The sequence below is a fragment of the Apodemus sylvaticus genome, chromosome 15, assembly GCF_947179515.1.
Source record: "Apodemus sylvaticus chromosome 15, mApoSyl1.1, whole genome shotgun sequence".
In the NCBI taxonomy this organism is placed as follows: domain Eukaryota; kingdom Metazoa; phylum Chordata; class Mammalia; order Rodentia; family Muridae; genus Apodemus; species Apodemus sylvaticus.
In genome coordinates, this window is record NC_067486.1 from 66,700,341 (window position 1) to 66,722,840 (window position 22,500).

General features: G+C 44.7%; 1 protein-coding gene across 1 annotated transcript in view; it reads right to left on the reverse strand.

The window, feature by feature from the left end:
• Positions 1–4,593: 4,593 nt before the first annotated feature.
• Positions 4,594–22,500, reverse strand: part of Muc13 (mucin 13, cell surface associated) — a 25,106-nt gene continuing 7,199 nt past the window's right edge. The window contains exons 3-12 of the mRNA XM_052158142.1: positions 22,407–22,500; positions 20,905–21,011; positions 19,608–19,663; positions 16,990–17,141; positions 14,270–14,389; positions 13,283–13,412; positions 12,485–12,522; positions 11,254–11,338; positions 6,835–7,013; positions 4,594–4,788 (exon numbers count right to left, since the gene is read on the reverse strand). The exon at positions 22,407–22,500 is cut by the window's right edge and continues 38 nt beyond it. Of these exons, the coding sequence (XP_052014102.1) occupies positions 6,842–7,013; positions 11,254–11,338; positions 12,485–12,522; positions 13,283–13,412; positions 14,270–14,389; positions 16,990–17,141; positions 19,608–19,663; positions 20,905–21,011; positions 22,407–22,500 (954 nt within the window). The 3' untranslated portion in view covers positions 4,594–4,788; positions 6,835–6,841. The remainder of the gene's footprint in view (positions 4,789–6,834; positions 7,014–11,253; positions 11,339–12,484; positions 12,523–13,282; positions 13,413–14,269; positions 14,390–16,989; positions 17,142–19,607; positions 19,664–20,904; positions 21,012–22,406) is intronic.

Here is a 22,500-nt window from a genome sequence, read left to right on the forward strand (position 1 = left end):
CACAATCTATTTTCTTTAAAATCAATGGCAAACACATTACTTTCACACTATAAAATTTGTCTGCCAGTTTTTACATTTGAATGCATGACAATGCAACTTATTGGATTTGTTTTTTTCGAGACAGGGTTTCTCTGTATAGCTCTGGCTGTCCTGGAACTCACTCTGTAGACCAGGCTGGCCTCGAACTCAGAAATCTGCCTGCCTCTGCCTCCCAGAGTGCTGGGATTACAGGCGTGTGCCACGGCCGCCCGGCTACAATGCAACTTATTAAAGAGACATTGTTTTAAGTCTTATTCCTTGAAAGTCTAATTTCTAAGATAAGATTCACATAAATCATTATGCTAATTTAGAAATATCTTTAGAGGCCTGTTTGTCCTGGGTTGAGTCATGCCACATGTGTTGCTGTTTTAGATGGATCCAACCCTAAAATTACCAGTTTTTGTTTTGTTTTGGTTTGGTTGGTTGGTTTTTGTTTGTTTGTTTGTTTGTTTTGGTTTTGGTTTTTTGTTTTTAGGATTTGGTTTTTTTGAGACAGGGTTTCTCTTATATAGCCCTGGCTGTCCTGGAACTCACTCTGTAGACCAGGCTGGCCTCGAACTCAGAAATCCACCTGCCTCTGCCTCCCAGAGTGCTGGGATTACAGGCATGCGCCACCACTGACAGGCTGAATTACCAGTTTTAAACTAACTTTTTGTTACCAACATTACACCTTTTAAATCATGTCCAATAACTTACAAGCCAATACTCTACAGTCCAGACATGCCAAATATACATATACCTTTTAGACCAATCAAAACCAAAAATGAAGCGACTACATGAACCTAATAAATTTAAACCAAACAATTTTTTTCTTTTTCTAGCTCTAATTTCAAGAGAAAAAAAAAAGCACTTTGATCCAATAATCACAATTGCAAAGATTTTTCTAGGAGAAATGACCATTAGCCACTTGCCCTAGAACTTGAGGCTGCTGGCCCTTTTAAAAGCAGCTTTTTTCCCCAGTTATGTTTGACTCCTAGCTGAATGCAGGGCAACTTAAATCAGCTTTTGCTCTGTAAACTGAGACTAGATTAAGAAATGGACCTCCAGCAGATGAAGTGTTTACTATTTTTTTCTTTTCAACATTAAACATAGGACAACAGTCATTCAAACAACAAAACAAAGACAGACACAAATTGACATGTGAACAAATTGGGGCATCAAAGACAAACAATACATAGAAAGGGAAACACATTTGTTGTACAGTGCTAAGAATATCTCCAGTAGTGTCCATAGAGGAAACAGGACGACTCCATATAATCACTTGTCCCTAGGAGAGTTTTAAAATCCATTTTCCTTCTCTCTTTCTCGTGTTTCTAAAATCTGTGGGGTTTTTTGTTTTTTACTCATTTTATTTTATTTTATTTTATGCCCTATTCCTCTCGCCTGATGCAGTTCTAGACTGCAGAGAATTTGCCTAACAGGATTTCCCGTTCTAATTCACTGTCATACCCTAGCTGATCTTAGCATCAGGCCTATGCTAATTCAGTCTAGCCCATATCCCTTTTGCACCACTGCAACAATAGCCTTCAAAAAATAACATTTATAGCACTAAAATTAATACTCTATGTTGTTTACCGTGCCGGATACATAACTTTTTTTCGTTTCCATGGAGCTCTACCCAAGAGAGCCTCCCTCAGTTGGTCTCTCCGTTTCCAGGTCCCATGTTGGGTGCCAATCTGTGGCTGCCCATGGCTACATTCGAATGGGTTACCAGGTTCCCTGGAAGGAAAGCTGGGGATAGAAACGGTGTGCCAAGAGAAACATGGAGCCAAGACGAATTTCCTGTTTAATGCTCAAAGTTTATTGGGAGGTCTCCAAATATATATAGGTGGGGGGGGGGGACACTTTCCCCAAAGGCTGGAAACAGGTCTGCAGAACTGGTTTGCTTGCTCCGCAGGAGGCTGACATCAGGTGGCAGCTAGTGTCTCTCAGGAAGCTGCAGGTCCTTGTAGAACAATGGGCTAGAGCTACACCCTAGGTGGGAAGTAGTGACTTGTAGAGTTATAAAATTCTTGCTCAAAAGCAGGGGGGAGGGCATAGTTTCCCTGTGTAGCCCTGGATGTCTTAGAACTCACTCTGTAGACTACGCTGGCCTTGAACTCTCAGAGATCCATCTTCTTCTGCCTCCTGTGTATTGGGATTAAATGTGTGTGTCACCACCACCCAGCTGAACCAACAATTTATTACTGTTTAGTGTATTTATGGGGCAGGGCACATGCCATGTTTCATACATGTTAGAGAACAACTACTAGGAATTAGTTCTCTCTTTTTAGCATGTGGGGCCCACGTGGCAAATGAGGTGGTCAAGTCTGGCAGCAGGTCCCATTAGCAGCCAAGACATCTCACCAGCCATTCGAGAAAATACTTTAAATTAACATGCTGGGTCTGGGACAAAGGATGTGCTTTTGCTCTCAGAGCCTACTTTCAGCAAGCTGAAATAGCACACGACGGTTTACCAATATCTCACATAGGTGCTCAGCGTAGGTCAACCCCCACTGCGTTGGCCTGGGCCAATCCCTGCATCCACGAATGGGATCCTTTGGCCCGGATACTTGTCATGGAGTTGTGTTTGGGGGATAGAAGCCAACATGGTCTAAATGTTAAAATGTTGTCTTAGGTAATTCAAAACCCCTAGTGAAGATAGCAAGTGCAGTGTCAGTCACTCCAGGATGTCCAGTCACATGACTCAGCAGTTACGAGTACTCCTGCAGTAAGTACTGACCCCAGTTGAGTTCTCAGCATCTGAGCCAGGACACTCAAATTTACCTTGTCTCCAGCTCTAGGGGACATGATGCCTCTGACCCCCAAAGTCATCTACATCTGCGCAAATACATAAAAATAAAACATCTACCCCTACACACATAGAAATAAAACAAATCTCTGAACATGAATGAGAATTGTGCTAGGAACTGAGGACTAGCTTGGTTGGGAGGGTGCTTGTCTGGCATGTGTGAAGGCCTGGTATTCCTGGTATCATCCCTACACATCACATAAAGCAGGTGTGGTGGCACACACCTGTAATCCCTGCACTAGTGATGTAGATGGACAGCTCTGGTGAGGCAGAGGCAGGAAGAGCAGAGATTTCAGGTCATCTGCTTAGTAAAATGTTTGAAGCCAGCCTGGGACACGTGAGATTCCCAACTTAAGAAAGGATACTATCCACCAAAGACATTTTATTGCATCATTGCCTTCCACAATGAGTATTCCAGAACAAATAATAACAAATAAAAATACCTTTCGAGGGGACCAGACATCAGACAGACACAAGAGCACAATTAACATTTAAAAAAAAAGATGACAGATGTATTTATCTTCTGTGTGTGTGTGTGTGTGTGTGTGTGTTGGTGGCCACTGCTAAGCCTCCATTATGGAGCAGGCTGAGGCCCAGTGAAGCATCACTGAGCAGACACCTGGCCCCTCTGACAGAGTTCCAGACAGAGGCCTGTGGTGTCTGTCACAGGGCTTCACACTGACTGCTGCTTTTTATGGCTTTCCCGGGATCTATGTCTTAGGGGCGGCAGCACCTCAGAGTACCCATTAGCTGCCTGAGGGGGACCTCATCAAGGGAGAAGATGCCACCTGCTACTTTCTCCCTCCCTCAGCCTCCTAGCAGAGCTTTCTTGGCCTCTCTCTACTTCCTATGCTCATGGTTTTCCTCCCTGCTTTTCCTACCAACTAACATCTGAAAGACTTGAGTGTCCCCACAGAGGATAGAGCTAGTCCAAGCCTTCTTATTCTCATCTGAAGGGACCTGGGTCCCCATGGTCCTCCTGAGAAAGCAGGTCATGCTTCTGTCTCTTGCCTGTGTTCTTGGGCTGAGGCCCTGTTGTATTCTGTAGCTGCCTGCAGCTACTACGAACTGGCTTCCTGGAACAGAAGCTGAGGGATGGATGGGGAAGGGGCAAAAAGAAGGAGGCCAGGATGGAGGCCCTAACTTTAATGGTGGTCAGACCTTTTAACAGTTTGAGCAAGCCCCTCCCCCTCAGACTCCGGGCTGAGTTCTGGTGGTCCTTGGCTCTACTGCTCAGGCAGCAGCATGGGTCACCTGCTTAATTCAGGAATTCGTAGACCTGGAGGAACATGAACTTCACCTTCACTCTGAGCTTCTCCATCCTAGGTGGAGCAGAATTCTGACTAGCTAGGGTCCCTGCTCAACAAAGGCTGGGAAAAGTTCACCTTGACCAATGTCAAGTACACTCTGAGCACTCAATCCTAGGATAAAAATTCCTGCTGTTACCTACTTCCCTATTATGCCCTAACTTCAGATTCCTGCTGGAAGCCCTTATCCTTGGCCAATGTCAAGTTCCTACCAGGTGGCATGACATCCCAATATGGCTCTGTACAAGGCCCTATCACAAGCAGCTGACTGTTCAAGGGTGGCCAGAGTCCAGAGCTCAGGGGAGGCACTGCTCAGGGATGAGCTACAAGGGTGCTCCCTCCCTCTAGATTGGAAACACTAATGGTTGGCCCACCAGGAAAGAGAAGCCCCATGCCAGTCCCCACCAGAGTAGCATTCCATAGTAACTGAAGAAAATCAACTCTTACAAAGACTCATAGTCTCTATGTGCATTTAATTTGATGGGTGTGTCTTCAGCAAGCTGTGTTCTTCATGCAGGTCCTCATCCAGAGGGGTTGGCAACCAGTGCAGAGGATTGCTAGAGGTCAAACTTTGTCTCTGCCCATTTCTCCTTGTCCTTAAGATTGCAGCTTGTGTGGGCTGTCTAGGGAGAGCTCCACATTCTTATCATTCTATACGGGATGAGAAACAGAGTGGGGGGAGGGAGAGAGTGAACAAGGGAGGCAGGGAGGGAGGGAGGGAGGAAGGGAGAGAGAGAGAGAGATCAGGTTTAGAAAAGATTTCCAGACAGCATCCGTTGAAAACTGAGATTTGTCAACTATTTTAACACTTTTCATCTTCTCCAGCTTTCATCCTATTGTCCCTTGTGTCTTTGGGGTGTCTGTCTGTCTGGTTGGTTTGAGGCAGCATCTTTATAGCCTAACCTGATGTGGTGTTTTGAATGAGGATGGCCCCACAGACTTACATGTTTGAATAATTGGCCCCCATTGGAACTGTTTGAGAAGGATTAGGGGTGTGGCCCTGATGGAGGAGACATGCCCCTGGAGGCAGCTTTGGGGTCCACACCATTCCCAGTTAGCCCTCTCTGCCTCCGACTTTCAGATAAGGATGTAAGCTCTCAGCCTCTGCTCCAGTGCCACGTTTGCCCGACTGCTGCCATGCTCCCCACCATGGTAGCCGAGCTCTTACCCCCTGAAACTGTAAGCCTCACTAAACTCTTCCTTCTACAAGTAGTAGTCTTGGTCATGGCGTCTTGTTACGGAGGAAGTTACTAAGACACCTGGCTGCAGATGTGTGGTCCTCATGCTTTGGCCTCCCCAGATGCTGTCTGGGTTTTGCTGCTGCTGGTATTTCCAACCACATGTATTTTGTTTTGTGTTTATGTGCCAGGGTCCCAATAGGTAGCTTCAGTGGGGTTAGTCTGGAAGTCACATGTAGCCCAGGCTAGCCTGAAACTTACAGGTCCTCTGGAAGAGCAGCTGGTACTTCTAACTGCTGAGCCTTCTCTCCAGCCCTGGCCCTGGATTTAGAAATAAACTCTTGCCTTGAGATGTCGGGGAAGAAGAGAGCTGCTTTTGTGCTCTTGTGAATCTGACCAACAGTTCCCATGCCTGTCCTGCCCCCACTGTCATCTCCATGCCCAACTTAGACCCCAGTCTTTTACAACCTGGTGCTGCTGTCCCAAGCACTTAGGTCATAGTCACAGAAGTGGATATTTAGTTTAATTTTATTTTTGTTTTATTTTTGGCATTATAAACTGTGGGACCTCACAATGTTACTGCACCTCTCTTTAATTACTCATAATATGTTGCTGTGCCTCTCTTTAATTACTATTTTAGTAATATAAAGTGCTAATTTCACTTTATATTACTAAAATTTTGTTCTTAATTTCTCTCATCTATTACCTCTCCCCACCATCAAGTCATTTTCTTTTCTTTTGAGGCACCATCTCACTGAGTTCTCCAGGCTGGCTGTGATTCCTTTTGTAGCTCAGGTGGGCCCTGAACTTGCTACCTTCTTGTATGTTGAGTAGCTATCATGATTGGCCCTGGTTAGCAGTGGATAATTATTTGTCTATTTGTTATACTTATAGACCTGGGAGGGAGAACACACAGCCACACTGCATGTGGAGGCTCTGGAACAGTCTGTGGGAGCCGGTTCTCTGCCTCCTGCATGTGGGTCCTGTGACTGAGCTCAGCATGTCAGTCTCAGAGGCAAGGACCTTTCCCAGCTGAGCAACCTCACTTGCCAGAAAGGGGGTAAGTTAGGCTGTCAAGGACACTAAGACAGAGCTACTCTGTTTATAAAAGAGGAATTGGAAGCCCTGAGAGACTCAGAGACAGGGCTGATGTCATGTAGATGGCCACTAGTGCTCAGGACCAAGTGGTGGCCGGTGCTGTGCCTGGGACTCCTTGTTTGCTATTTTTTTTTTTTAATATTGGTTCATTTTTTTATATGCATGAGTGTTTTGCTTGTGTTTATGGATGCATACCATGTGCTTGCCTGGAACCTGTAGAGTTCAAAGAGGTCACTGGATGCCCTGGAACTAGAGTTGGGGATGGTTATGTATCATGGTGTGAGTGCTGGGAGCCAGGCCTCATGTCCTCTGTAAGAGCAATGTGTGCTCTTAACCACTGAGCTGCCTCTCCAGCTGTGCCTTGTGCCTCTGCTCTCCTCTGCCTGGGCATTCGTTCTGCCAAGCCAGAGGCTGCACTCACCTAGCAGTCAGCGCCGGGCATGCTTTGCTGGATTAGGGGTCTGATTCTGAACTCCTGTTCTGACTTTGGGGAAGATGCTGTTGTCTGCTCCATAGTTGGAGAAGCTGGTTTGTCGTAAGTTATGACGGTCTTCCTCATTCAGCTTCTGCTCTTCTACTTTCTTCTTTTTGTTCATTGACCTATAATCAGTAAATTTAATTAGGACACAGGGAGGACAACAAAGTTTCTTTTCTTTTCTTTTCTTTTCTCTCTTTTTTTTTTCTTTTTTGTTTTTTCGAGACAGGGTTTGGTTTCTCTGTGTAACCCTGACTCTCCTGGAACTCACTCTGTAAACCAGGCTGGCCTCAAAATCAGAGATCCCCATGCTTCTGCCTCCCAAGTGCTGGGATTAAAGGCCAGTGCAGTCATTGCCCAGCAACAAAGTGTCTTCCCTTCCCTTCCCTTCCCTCCCCTCCCCTCCCCTCCCCTCTGCTCCCCTCCCCTCCTCTCCCCTCCCCTTCCCTCTTTTTTCCTCTTGCAACAAAGTTTCTTCTCACTAGGTAGACCAGGCTGGCCTTGAACTCACAAAAATCAGCTGGCACCTGCCTCCCAAGTGCTGTGCTCAAAGGTGTGCTCCACCCTGATCCAGGCCCACATTGGCTATTAAGTGTGCTTCTCAGCTAGTTATAGAACTAAGAGAAGTGAAAGAGAAAGCACAACACAAGCCTTACAAGTGTTTACAGAAACATCTCAGAGAGTAACACAAGCTTAGCATACCAAGGTCTTAAAAAGGAAACAAACAGGGCTGAAGAGATGGCTTAGCAGTTAAGAACACTGACTGCCCTTCCTAAGGTCCTGAGTTCAAATCCCAAGAACTACATGGTGGCTCACAACCATCTGTAATGGGGATCTGATGATCTCTTCTGAGTGCACTCACATAAATCTTGAAAGAAAGAAAAAGAACAAGCAGCCAAGGTCAAGGTCATAGCTCTGCGGCACTGCACAGAAGTGTGAGGATGAAGGTGTGATCCTTAGAGCCCATGCAGGCAGCATGGAGGCCAGCCTGCTATTCTAGCACTTGGAAGGACAGGAGCCCCCATAAGAACCCTGGAGTAAGCTGGGTAGCCAGCGTAGCTGGATCTGAGTCCCAGTGCAACTGAGAGACCCTGCCTCCACTAATATAGGAAGCTACAACAGAGGAAGCCTTCAAACATCAACCCTGGGCCGCCATATTTCATTCACATGCACATAGCATCTGCACACACATACACAATCAGGAGGAAAGGAGATAGGGCTTGGCAAGAAGAGAGGACCGATTGGAGACACTTCAAGCGTCTCTGGCAGACCTAATGTAAGCCTTCATACCCACAGAGGATCTCTGATTATTAATCAACTCTGATTATCTGCAGTCTTCCTGCCCATGGGCCATGGTCCCACTCTCCAGATCAAGAGGATAGAGATAGCTCTATCTATGACACAGCCACTCCCAGCACCCCTGTGCTTCAGTCACATCGGGACTGTCATTTGATGTGTTTATATAGTCAGCTCAGCTTACTCTGGGGTCCTGCCTTTGACATTCTTGTCAGGAGTAGCAAAGTTTCTCTTCATCCCTGTGAACTGAACAAGGATGCAAATTTTCATGCTGTACTCCCAAGAGCTCTGACTCTGTGGCTTGGGCTAATATCCTGGCTCTGCAGTAGGATGGAGGAGATATGCTATGAAGCTGTCACAAGGACACACAACTCTTTAGTAACTCTGGTCCCTGGAGGGCCAGGATAGTCAGCCAGCTACCCTAAGAAAAGAGAAAATAGGCTTGCTCCCAAACCAGGGATGTCTTGCCTCTCTTCCTACAAGTGAGAAAGCTAGATATTGTGGGGATGCCCATGTGGCTGGTTCAAACAATCAGATTGCACACCTTAAATGCATACAATTAAAAAAATAAGAATTACCAGTGCCCAGGCAATGGTGGTACATACCTTCAATCCTAGGATTTGGGCAGTAGATCTCTGTGAGTTTGAGGCCAGCTTGGTCTACAAAGTGAGTTCTAGGACAACAAGGGCTACACACAGAGCCCTTGTTGTATCAAAAAACAAAAACAAAACAAAGAAAGAACAGAATATCTGTCCATTCTATAGTGACAGTGGGGGAAGGTGTAAGCTAAATGTAGGGTGCAAGCAGCTGCTGCTCCCACAGGGAATCCCACTGCCCCTTGTAGATGGAAAAGAGGTCACAGTCTTCTCTGCCCAGCTACTGGAGAAGCTGCAGCACTGCTAAATATTGCTGAATGACTAAAGGGACCTCATTTCCCTTCCCTTAAGAGACTGACAGCATCAAGCTGAGAAAAAGTCGCTGAGAAAAAGAAATGAGCTTCCTACTTTAAAACCCTGTTGAGAGCCCTAGGCAGGGGATTGGTTTGGGGGAAGTTATGGTGTGAAAACACCAGTGGAATTAAATACATGGTGGTTTGTTTTAAGACTGTCTTATAGAGCTAAGGCTGGCCTGAAAATCTCTATGTAACCAAGGATGACCTGGAACTTCTGAGCCTCCTGCCTTCACTCCCTGAGCTGGGAAGACACCCAGTTTATGCTGTGTAGGAGAGCTGATGTAAATCTCCATACCGGTTATTTAAGCACGCTATCAACTAAGCGCCAACCCCAGCCCTTGATCTTGTATTTGTAAGACAGGCTCTCACTTAGTCAAGCCTGGCCTCAAACTTGCTATGAAGTTTAGGATAGCCCTAAACGCTATTTATTTATTTATTTATTTATTTATTTATTTATTTATTTATTTATTTATTTTGAGACAGGGTTTCTCTGTATAGCCCTGGCTGTCCTAGAACTCACTCTGTAGACCAGGCTGGCCTCGAACTGAGAAATCCTCCTGTCTCTGCCTCCCAGAGTGCTGGGATTACAGGGGTGCGCCACCACCGCCCGGCTTTTTTTTTTTTTTTTTTTTTTGGCAGCCCTAAATTCTTAATCCTCCTGCTTCCAAGTACTGAGTTTACAGGTGTATATAGCTATGCATACCTTGAGTTAAATAGTGCTAACAGGAAGTTGCCTTTCTGTTGTTTGAGACAGGATAGCATAGCCCTAGCTATCCTGGAACTCACTCTGTATACCAGGCAGGTCTTGAACTCACAGAGATCTGCCTGCCTCTGCCTCCCAAGTGCTGGGATCAAAGGCATGCACCTTCACACCTGGCCCTAGGGGAGAGTTGTTAATACTATAGAAAACTGATTATTGGGTCTGACTGATGTGAAGTAACATGAACAAAAAATTTTTAACCATAAAGGACATTTAATCAAGTATATAATATCACTTAAGACAGAATTAAGTAAAGGCCATTGAACAGTGACATTCAATGGGAAAGAACAGACACTGTTCTTGGAGAGGATCTGAATTCAGGGTACAACACCGAGGTTGGGTAGCTTACAACTGCCTGTAACTCCTGCTCTGACACTCTTTTCTGGATTCCTTGGACACCTTCTCATCTTCTTTTCTTTTTAACTTTATTTATTTAATGTCTGAGTGCTCTGCTGCATGTATATCTGCCTGCCTAAAGAGGGCATCAGATCCCCCTATTGATAGTTGTGAGCCACCATGTGGTTGCTGGTGAACTCAGGACCTCTGGAGGAGCAGCTGGTGCTCTGAGCAGCTGGTGCTCTTAACCGCTAAGCCATCTTATGAGATCTTGGACACCTTCTCTTACACACACTTATTTTATATAATATATTTTATATAATATTTATATTATATTATATATAAACTATATAACCTAGTATTGAATATATTATTTATATTTATGATATCAATTCTTAATTTTACATGTTATATGTAAATATATATAAATATAAAAGAAACTTAAATAATTTCCTTTCTTTTTAAAAAAGATTTATTCATTTATTTTATGTATATGAGTACACTGTAGCTGTACAGATGATTGTGAGCCATCATTTGGTTACTGGGAGTTGAACTCAGGACCTTTGGAAGAGCAGTCAATGCTCTTACCCTCTGAGCCATCTCACCAGCCCCCAATTTCCTTTCTTTTTAAAGGATTTATTTTTATTATTTTTTCTAGGTTTTTTATATATAATATATAAATAATAACTATTATGTTAAAATATAAATGATGCCTGTATCAGTATATTATACATGATATATTATTATAATTAATATATTATATTAATATATTGTAATATATTATATTACAAATATATCCTATATTATAATATTTATATAAAATTATACAATATCTAGTAATATGTTTATGTTATAAAAATAACTACTATATAATATATAACATGAATATAATACATTAAAATATAATTGATATAATAACTATATTGTTTCCTCTTTCTCATCCATGAGTGTCTAGAAGCATCTGGAGAGCAGCATATTTAGCGGATCTATCCACAACCACCCCCTACCCCCAACCCCGTACCTCACGGTGACGATAAAAGAAATCAGCAAGATGAGGATGAGGGCTCCACCCACGGTGCCCACAATGGTGAGGATCAGCTGAAATTCTGAAAGGGAAGACAGAAGAGAGCCCTGGTTAGCTTTAACTGTCAACACGGCATAACCTGGAAGAGAGTCTTAATGAGGCATTATGTAATTTGGTGAGCTGATGGCATATGTCTGGGTCAGGAGTTGTCTTGACTATTAATTGATACAGGAAGACCAGCCCATTGTGGGGAGCACCATTCCCCAGGCAGGGGGTCCTGAACAGAAAGAGAGAAGAGAGCTAGCTGGGAGCAAGTGTGTGGGAAGCAAGGATTCCCTGTGTTCGTTCTCTTTTGCTCTTGACTATGGCTGCAATGTTTGAGTACCTGTCTTGATTTCCTCAAAATAATAAGACTTTAATAATAAGACTGTTTGGGATTATAAACCAAACACCCCCCTTTCCTTCCCTGCCCCCCACCACCCAGGTTTCTCTCTGTAGCTTTTGGCTGTCCTGGAGCTCACTCTGTAGACCAGGCTGGCCTCGAACTCAGGACCTTTTTATTATATAGCCCAGGGTGGCTTTAAACTCACTGCAGTCCTCCTGACTCAGCTATCCTAGTACTAAGATTACAGACATCCACCACTATGCCTGGGTGCTATGGACTCTTGAAATATGACCTTAAGATGGCTTGTAAACGTAACACACAGACCAGTTCCAAACACAGCTTGAAAAGCACTGGAAAACTCACTAATGCCAGTGATGGTGGCACATGCCTTTAATCCAGTAGTCAAGAGGCAGCGGCAGGTGAATCTTTGAGTTCAAGGTCAGCGTGGTGTATGGAGTGAGTTTTAGGCCACCCAGGTTACATAGTAAGACCCTGTCTCCAAAATGAATGAATGAAATTTGATAAGACCTGCTTAAGAATTTAAATGCCTGATTTCTAAACCTATCATGTTTGAACTCACCATCTATAATATAGAATTTGAGTATATGACTGAGGATGCCTTTCTCTGGTCCTAAGTGGGTTCAGAGCCACCAGCTCACCCCTGGGTCTGAGTTCTATTATTTCTAACACAGGTAAACATGGGGTACAGGGCTCAGAAGACAAGCTTGAAACTGAATTTTCCTCTCAGTGAATTCAGGAAGCCTTTGGTGGAGTGGTCAGGACTCTGGATGTGGTCTGCGTGTGTTTCTTGGATGTTTAGGAGTTTAGGGTGTCTATACTCACGGTCTTTGCAGTCCACCCCGCTGTAGCCAAAGGGACACCTGGAACACATTCACGGAGGGAGGCACATTAAAGAGTCTCTTTACTTCTCACCCCAATTTCCCTTTCTGCTTTCCTGTCTGTCTGCCTTGCATTCTGTCCTTCCTGGCTTTCTGTCATCTCTATGCTACCATTTTCTCAAGAGAACACCTTCCTTGGGGTTCTGGAAGTGTGAGGTGCACTCAATCCAGTGTGGCCGTATTTGCTGAAGACTGAACATAATGGCCTCTGAACTTGAGGAAGGCTTGGTCACCCAGGCAAAGCTGAATGAAAACGCACGGAGTCGATGGACGCTCTGAAGGGCCCACGCCATCCATTCAGGCTTGTTTCCTCATTTTCTAATAGGCACCTAGCATGTTTCTCACTGTGCTACCTACTGGTGTTTCTAGGAATATGGAATGCTCAAAAAGTCTTGGATGGGTATTGATGAGATGGCTCAGCGGTTCAAGACACTGGCTGTTTTTCCAGAGGTTCTGAGTTCAATTCTCAGCAACTATATGGTGGTTTGTAACCATCTGTAAGATGCCCTCTTCTGGCATGCAGGTGTACATGCAGATACAGCACTTATACACATAAAGTGAGTAAATATGTCTTAAAAAAAAAAAAACCCAAACCAACCTTCTTGGATAGCAATGACACAGCAATGCTCTATACCTGCCAGCCCATGCCAGCTTGCCAGCTTCCTGACACTAAACCTGCATATGTGCTACAAGCTTTGGCCTAGTTATGTTGTGACAAGGTAAAGATGAAATGATTACTTACTCTTCACAATTCCCGTTCCCGCTTGCCCTCTGGTAGCCCGGCATGCACACACACTCCAGTGGTCCGCTATTCGACTTTACACATTGCTTCTTGTCCTCTGCATTGCAGGGCTCAGAGCATGTTACAGCAGCTTTAAGACAGAGTGATTTCTAGGTCATTTCCAGAAACAATCTCAGAAGAACGAGGAGGAGGAAGAGGAGGAGGAAGAAGAGGAGGATGAGGAGGAAGAGGAGGATGAGGAGGAAGAGGAGGAGGGGGAGGAGGAGGAGTAAGGGGAGGAGGGAGAAGAATGAGGAAGAGAAGGAGAAGAAGGAGAACAAATGTGCTTTTGTGCATATTGTGTGTGTTGTGTCTATGTGTGTTGTGTGTGTGTTGTGTTTATTATGTGTGTGTTATATGTGTGTATTGTGGTGTGTTATGTAGAGCATATGCCATAGGACATGTGTGGAAGTCACAGGACAAATTACTTTATGGGCAGAGTCAGTTCTCTCAGGTAAACTGAGTAAACTCAGGTCACCAGACTTGCTCAACAAGTGTTTTTGCTGGTTGGCCATCTCATCCAGAGACGATCTCTTCAACTCCAAGATGACATGTCACAGATTACAATTTTGTGCAGTTTTTTTTCTAAGTAATTTAAGGATGTACCATGGGCACTGTGCTGACTCTTACCCAGCTCCTAGGCTAAAGTCAAAATACACATGGGAACTCAAAGCAGCCATGACTGTCTTTTGAAAATACTAGCTCTTGCTTCTTACTTTCTTAGCCTCTCTCTTGCCCTCTTTTGGGCTCTCCTCTCTTCCACCTTCCCTTGCTCCCTCTCTCCACATGGTCATGACCTGCCTCTGCTTCTCTACTCTCTCTCTCTCTCTGCCTCTACTACCCTCTTAGCTCCCCTCCCCATGGCCTGAATAAACTTTAAAAAAAGAGAAAATACTAGAGGATGGAGTGAGAGTGGGAAGGAAGTTTGGAAGCAGCTGTTACACTTACCAACACAAAAAGGAACCTGCGGATTCAGCCTATCCAGCCCAGGTTTGCATGTGCATTGTAAACCATCCTCACAAAAGCTGCCATTCCTTACACAACCATAATAATCACACAAATTTTGACCTGTGAGAGGCATAAATACACAAAACACCAAATTGAATAAGCACATTGAGGAAGCCCATATAGATAACTCATGACAGCATTTCACCCTTGCTCCCTGTGTAGTCTTTCAGTTCATTGAGTTTTCTGGATCTATGTTTCCTTTACCTATAAAATGGCGCTCATAAGTCTTGTTCCCTTGTTTGCAGTGAGAATAGAAAGATCTAATGTAAATGACGGCGCCCACATGGGGACCTCAATAACACTTCATTATTTTGTTCATTTGTAGATACAGTGACATATAAAATTTAGGCTAACGACACTAAAGTTTTTTAGTTTTTGCTTATCTTGGTTTGGGTTTTTCAAGGCAGGGTTTTTCTGTGTAGCTCAGGCTGTCCTGGAACATGAGCTGTAGACCAGGCTGGTCTTGAACTCAGAGATCCATCTGCCTCTTCCTCCTGAGTACTAGGATTAAAGACATGTGACACCATACTCAGATTTTGACACTGTGTTAATTTGTTTAAAAAAAATTTACAGTGTGTGAGTGTGTGAGAGAGTTATGCCACGTGTGCATGTTCCCACAGGGGTCAGAAGAAGGTGTCAGATTCTCTGGAGCTGCAGTTAAAGGCATTTGTTAGGCACCTGACATGGTTGCTGAGATTCAAGCTCCAGTTCAGTTTTCACAGTTAAACAAGTGTTCTTAACCACTGACCATCTCTGCAGTCCCTGGCTTTTCTTCCTAGGCTAGAGAATCCTCTGGAAGATGCTAAGCAGGAACTTGCCCTGAGAGAACAGCCTTCGAAGAATGCTAGTCTGGGTGTGAGTGCTGGGGATAAGAGGGTGAGTCTGAGAGTGGACTGGGCAGAGGACTGGGAAGGGGTTAGAGAAGTGGTATTCCTCTCTAATAAAGATCCCAAGCCATGGCTAACCCACTGAGACTTGAAAATACTTCTGTCTTAGTCAGAGTTTCTATTGCTGTGATGAAACACCATGACCAAAGAGACAGCTGAGAAGGAAAGGGTCTGTTTGGCTCACACTTCCACATCACAACTCATCATCAAAGGAAGTCAGGACAGAAATGCAAGCAGAGAAGACAGCTGGAGACAGCAGGGATGGCCCCGCCCACAATGGGCTGGGCGATGGGCTGGGCCTTCCCCCACCAATCACTAATTATGCAAATGTCCTGAAGCTTCCGTACAGCCTGATCTTAAGAAGACTTTGTCTCAGTTGAGGTTTCCTCCTCTCAGATGACTCTAGCTCAGATCAAGTTGATATAAAACTAGCCAGCACAACCTTTAATTCTTTTTTTTAAAGAATTATTTATTCATTTAATATATATGAGCACACTGTAGCTGTCTTCAGACACACCAGAAGAGGGTGTCAGACCTCATTACAGATGGTTGTGAGCTACCATGTGGTTGCTGGGATTTGAACTCTGGACCTTCAGAAGAGCAGTCAGTGCTCTTAACTCCTGAGCTATCTCTCCAGTCCCCCCTCCCCAACCTTTAATTCAAGATCTAGAGAAAGAGAATATATTTTGAGGCCAGAGTAGCAAAAGGTGACTTCCTCCTGGTGCGGAGGCATTGGCTTCCTTCTGAGGTAGTTAGCTTTGGCTGTCTCTAGATGTCAGTTCAGGGTACTAGGTTAATCTACTTAAACAGACATGACAGGTTTCAGAATGGAGGGAGGTGTTCAAAGAGGTGATCTAAAAAGCAGGTTTCAGAGCTGACACTGAGTAGTTTCAGCTCTGAAAATGAGGGATTATATGTATAGATCAAGCATATAGAAATGAGAAAGCTGCAGTTGAGGAGGTGTCCCCAAGATTATCCTGAGAAACAGATAAGTCATTCTTATCTGATGATTACCTGTGGTCAGTGTCTATGCTGATGGGGACTCTCAGTTTCTTCATATGTGGGCTAAATTCCACCTGTCCTCAAACAACACAGGGCCCAGGGCCCAGGGCACAGAGGCCACTGCTACTCTAGACAAAATTCTGAGCCCAAGAAATACATTGGTGAATAGCAGAACTTTGTCTCAATGTATTTATGCTCTAGGTCCTAACACATAACACATGATAAGAAGGAATCTTTGTAAAGCCCCAAAGAAAGAGAAAAGGTTTTGGGAAACTCTAAGTGAACATATTTATTTATGTTTTGAAAAACAGAACTCAGGGGTTGGGGAGAGGGCTCAGTCAATAAAGTGCTGTTGTCCCAGCGTGAGAACACAAGTTCAATCTCAAGCAAGCACAGGAAAAAGGCAGGCGTGGTGGGGCCCACATGACACTCTAGCTCTGAAGAAGTGCAGACCTTGGGGTCCACTAGCCCGACAGCATAACCTAATCAGTGAGCTCAGAGGCAAGTGAGATGAGACTCTGCTTTAAAAAGGTAGACCTGTGGGAGGTGGCTCAGTGCAGAACCCACAGTTAGCTTCCAGGAGATCCTAGGTTTAATCCCCAGCCCCAGGGAGACGGCCAGAAGTCAGGGTAGATAGCTGCTGATGGGCAACAGCTGCAGAGATTGACTTCCAGACAAACACACACACACACACACACACACACACACACACACAGAGAGAGGCTGTGTGGGAGGGTGGGGAGGGTTTAAGTAAAATCACTTAGTACTTACTGAAATAGCTTTCCACGATGTCATCCTTCTCAATTGCATTGTGAATCGCAAGAGATACAGTGTATTCGATTTCAGTAGTGTCTTCCCTAAACATATTTACTACTGATACATAGACCTGCATTGCAGATCTTGCTGACATTGAAGGGGTCGTGCTGAAAGAGAAATTAGAGATGTCAATGGAGGAATCAAACTGAGGAGTCAGTGAGTAGCATCTGAACCTCCCTGATGCCCAAGTCTGCTGTGTGCGCTCTAGCCCTGACCCACTGTCCTATCTCCACTGCTGTAGACCACATATGGAGGCCGGGGGGTAACACAGTGTCAAATTTTCAGCCTCCTGCCTTCTATTTGATGTGTACTCAGAGAAAACTATAATGAAAACAATTATTTTTTTTCCAAGATTTATTTATTTATTTTATGTATGCGAATATGCTGTCTTCAGAGACACCAGAAGATGGCATCAGATCCCATTACAGATGATTGTGAGCCAATATGTGGTTGCTAGGGATTGAACTCAGGACCTCTGGAAGATCAACCAGTGCTCTTAACTGCTGAGCCATCTCTCTAGCCCCAAAACATTCTTTTGGAAGGTTCTTGGAGTTCTCAAGCCAGGTATGGTTTACAATGAAAGGATCCAGCTGAACTGGTCCACAGGACAACTTGGTCCATGTGAACAAGATGCGGGGCAGCCATCACCAGCTGTCCTTCCCAGGCCACAGCCTGCTTCCCATGGCTGGAGTCAGTGGGATTTTAGAGGCACCACGGAGTCACACGGCTTCTTCTGCAGAGCGTTGGCTAGCCACCTCTTCTTTTGTATGAGTGTGTGTGTGTGTGCGTGTACATGACGAAGGCCAGAGACTGACATTGAGTGCCAGCTGCTCTCTGCCTTAATATTATTATTTTTACTTGCTTAGCCAATAAGTGTATTGTGTTCACAAGGGAGAAAATCATCACAGAAAACTAGCTTTTAGCACTCTGTTTCCAAGCTCCGAGGAAGCTTGCTTTATTTTGAGCTGCCCAATCTTTCTTCTGAGCAAGGGACATTTAGGGTCATTGCATTTCTCTTTTGGAGGGGGTCATTATTTTCTTTAAAATAAGTTTATTTAATTTAATTTATTTTTGTGTATGGGTATTTTGCCTAAATGGATGTCTAGGCAGTGTTTACATGGCTGGTTCTCACAGCGGCCAGAAGAGGGTGTTGGAGACCCCGGGACTGGGTACTGGGAATCAAACTTGGGCCCTTTGGAGAAACAAACAGTGCTTTTAACAAACAACCCACACTTCTCTCTAGTTTCTCTCTTGGGCTCTTTCTCATAGACTAGATTCTCTTACATAGCAGCATGAGCTTTCTTTTTTTTCTTTTTCCTTTTTAGTTTTTTCGAGACAGAGTTTCTCTGTGTAGTCCTGGCTGTCCTGGAACTCGCTCTGTAGACCAGGCTGGTCTATAACTCAGAGGATGTCTTTAACTCATAGACATTCATCTGTTTCTGCCTCCCAAGTGCTGGGATCAAAAGTGAGTGCCACCACTGCCTAGCAGAGCTTTCTTATTCAATCCTTTCTCATGTCTGGAGATTTTTTTACTTATTTATTTATGTATTTATTTATTTGTGTGTGCACGCATGTATGCATGTGTGCTTGTGTTCGTGCATGCATGTGCATGTGCATTTGTGCTTTGTGTGTGTGTGCGCGCGCGCGTGTGCATGCAGGTGTGAAAGTTCATGAGTGCTGCAGCACACACACATATGAAGGTCAGAGAACAACTTTCTAGAGATGAACTCACACAATCTGTAACATTCTGTCCCGTGATGTACTTCCTATGCCTTTTCATGGATCATGGCCAGGAGTCACCTGGAACTGTGATTGGTGGACAGATGAGCCTGTATCCATAGCTCCCTTCTGGGCCCCAGAACTTTATTACCAATTGCCATTCTAGCACGTGGCCTCCAATGGCAGGCGAGTGAAGGCCTGGGATGTGTTCTTCTCCATGGACCCCCACTTGCCTCTGTGTTCCTTGGCCATGCCACACCTAAGGGCCAGCAGCAGGCAAGTGCTGTCGCCTGTGGCTTCCCCATAGTACTCGGTAGCTCACGAGCACAGGCTGTTACAGACCCCCTTCCAGCTGGCATAAGCAATCTGAAAGATGACGTTCCCGTCAGCTACAAGAGCTGTCGTCTCCCTATATTTGAGTGTGTGGTATGGGCTTTTGTCCTGGAGCACTAAGCAGTTTTGAGCGTAGTAACCAGTTTTGTCCTCTCATCATCCCCTGAATTCTCCTGTTGTCCTTGATGGCATTAGCAAACCCCATCCTGGAACACTGTGGCTCTACATAGACCTGCAGGCCCACCAGTGAGGGGGTAGGATAGTCTAACAGGGATCCCACTGTCTCCATTCCCCAAGCACCGAGTGGGGCTTTGACGTGGGTTCTGGGGACCCAAACTCAGTTCCTTGTGCTTTGGGGCAAACACTTTACCAACTGAGCCACCTCCCCTGCCCCATGGCTATTGCTTCTTGACTCATCACACAACGCAAGATGGCTTGTGACCTGGGGAGCTCAGGAAGAGCAGAAGTGAAGCAATGATCCGCTGCCTCCACAGTACCTCACTGGTCCAAAGCCAACTCACCTCACTTTAAGAATTATAGTCTGTCCAAAGTCAGGCTGATTGAATGTTTCTGCAAACTGTGGAGGGAAGCAGAGGTAATAACAAGGGGAACAAATGTAATTATATTCTAGGTTTAGACATTTCTTTCCTTTTTCTCTCCCTTCCTCCAATCCTTCTGTCTTTCCTCCCTCCCTCCCTTCTTCCCTCACTTCTTATGTCAAGTTGGGAGGCAGAGACAGAAGAATCACCCGGAAGTTGGAAGGCCAGCTAGCTTGGAATATACAAAGTGTGGCAGAAACAAGAGGCCATGTCCCAGCAAGGAGGAAGGAAAGCCAACACCTGAATGTTGTCTTTTTACACAAACACTATGACATACTCACACCAGTGCATGTGCGTGCACACACACACGCACATACACACACACTAAATAAAATATTTTTAAAAGAAGAATAACATGGGGGCTGGAGAGATGGCTCAGTGGTTAAGAGCACTGACTGCTCTTCCTGAGGTTCTGAGTTCAATTCCCAGCAACCACATGGTGGCCCACAACCATTTGTAATGGGATCTGATGCCCTTTCCTAGTGTGTCTGAAGATGGCAACAGTGTACTCATATATGTAAAAAAAATAAATAATTCTTAGAAAAAAGAGAAAAAGAACAATAACACAAAAATGTTTTCTAAAATCAAATAAAAATACTCTATGAAACTGTGAGGATGCTTGACCACCTCCTGGACTCCCCTGACAGAGCTCAGGTGTCTAAACACTGGCTGGCTGAACGCTATGGAGAGTTTCCTAGCTCTGTCTCTGTTCTGTCTCTCTGTCTCTCTCTGTCTCTCTCTGTCTCTGGTGGTTTCAAGACGGGGTTTTCTGTGTAACCCTGGCTGTCCTGGAACTCACTCTGTAGACCTGGAACTCAGAGATCCCCCTGCTTCTGCCTTCTGCTGGGACTAAAGGCATGCATTACCACACCAAGCAAACTAGTTTATTTCAAAAGAAACTGTTAGAGCTCCTGTTTACTTCAAACCATACCAAAGCTTCTGTAACTGGCAGGCCTGGAGCAGTGTCCCCAGGCTGCTTTCTGGAGGCATGGCAGGGCTGTGCTGGGTGCCCTACCTCAGGTGCACAGACACATGGAGGCCCTGGAATCCCTGAGGAGCCCCCTGCCCACCGGGAGGGGCACATTTCACTTTTCCAACAAAAAGCATAACTGTTATGTGGCCACATGAAGAGCAGTTCCATGCTTTGCTGGTCCAGCTGAGAAGGAAGAAACTTCATAGAGTTTGGAAAAAACTTCATAGAAAATGGGAAAATACTTACAAAATCGACAACATAGTTGTGCAACTTTTGATAGTTCACAGAGTTTTTATCTTCCAGTTCAGCTGTTTCAGTCACACTCATGCTAATCTCTCCAGGGAATGTCTTTCCTGAAAATTAGGCAAAGCCTCTCTGAGCTATTTGATGTTAATAGGGCTATTGCAATCCTGTGTCTAAAGTGTGCTACTTTTATTCTTTTCTCTTTCTTTTCCTTTGCATTCCCCCCCCCCCCCTGCTTGAAACATGCTCTCACTGTGTAGTCCTGTCCACAGGCTGCTCTGAAACCCCATTTGTAGATCAGGGTAGCTCCAAATTCACAGAGAACTGCCTGGTCTGTCTCCCAAGTGCTGGAATTAAAGGCATGTGCCCCTGTCTCTGGCCTATTTTCTTACTCTTGAACTTAGTGCATACTATTTGAAATGGAAGGAATTTGGGGGCATCATTTATATAGAGTAAATACTCAGAAGTCAGTTTATCAGTACCAAAAATACAAACTTTGGGAGACATATCTCTAACTATTGTGGGCAACATAGTCTGTCTGCTTTCTATACAACTGGCCTGCTGCAACAAGAAAAGTAATTTTCTACTTATAAGGCAGAACAAAAAAATATCATTTAAACCATTGGTTCTTGGGCCAGTGAGATGGCTCAGCGGTTAAGAGCACTGACTGTTCTTCCAAAGGTCTTGAGTTCAATTCCCAGGAACCACATGGTGGCTCATAGCAATCTGTAATGGGATCTGATGCCCTCTTCTAGTGTGTCTGAAGACAGCTATAATGTACTCACATACACGAAATAAACACCACTACTACTACTACAATAAAAAAATCTCAGTGGTTCTCAACCTTTGTAATGCTATGACCCTTTAATATAGTTCCTATGTTGTGGTGATCTCCAACCATAAAATTATTTTTGTTTCTACTTCATAACTATAAATTTGTATTGGTTATAAATGATAATGTAAATATCCTTATTTTCTGGTGGTCTTAGGTGACCCCTGTGTGTCACCCCCAGGAGGAGAACCACTGACTTAGAAGGCAAGCAAGCAGGCTTTGGGTTCCGGAGCGCTGGGTGACCTAACCCAGCTTGCGCTGAGGCCCTTTCTAAGTCCATTTCTGAAGCTCTGACAGCTCAGGTCAAGCTCCCAGCTGGCTTCCTTCTCCTGCCTCAGTGCCCCGTGGTTGCGGTTGTACACTGTAGACAAGTCCTTATTTTGTAGTCAGTTTTCAGGGGAAGCTGGCTCATTTTGTACCTCATTTTGTATCTAGCACATTCTGAAGCTGTGGAGGGATGGTTTGTCCCACAGCAAACCTTCGGCCTAGCTTGCAAATCTGCATTACTCTACCCCCACTTCCCCAGGATTGGCTGGAACAAAAACAGACCCTCCCCTGGTCTTCCTCACCTCCAGATTTCCTTCTGCCCCTTGTACTATTGTTTGAGATTCCTGGAAAGTCCACTTCAAATATGAGATGCAGGGCTCTGCCTTGGTTATCCTTTGGAACTTACCTTTCACACATGACGGTGATGAAGAGTTGCTGTAGTAATAGCCTTCTAAACACAAGCAGAAGTGGCTGCTGTGCAGCTTAAAACAAGAAGCAGG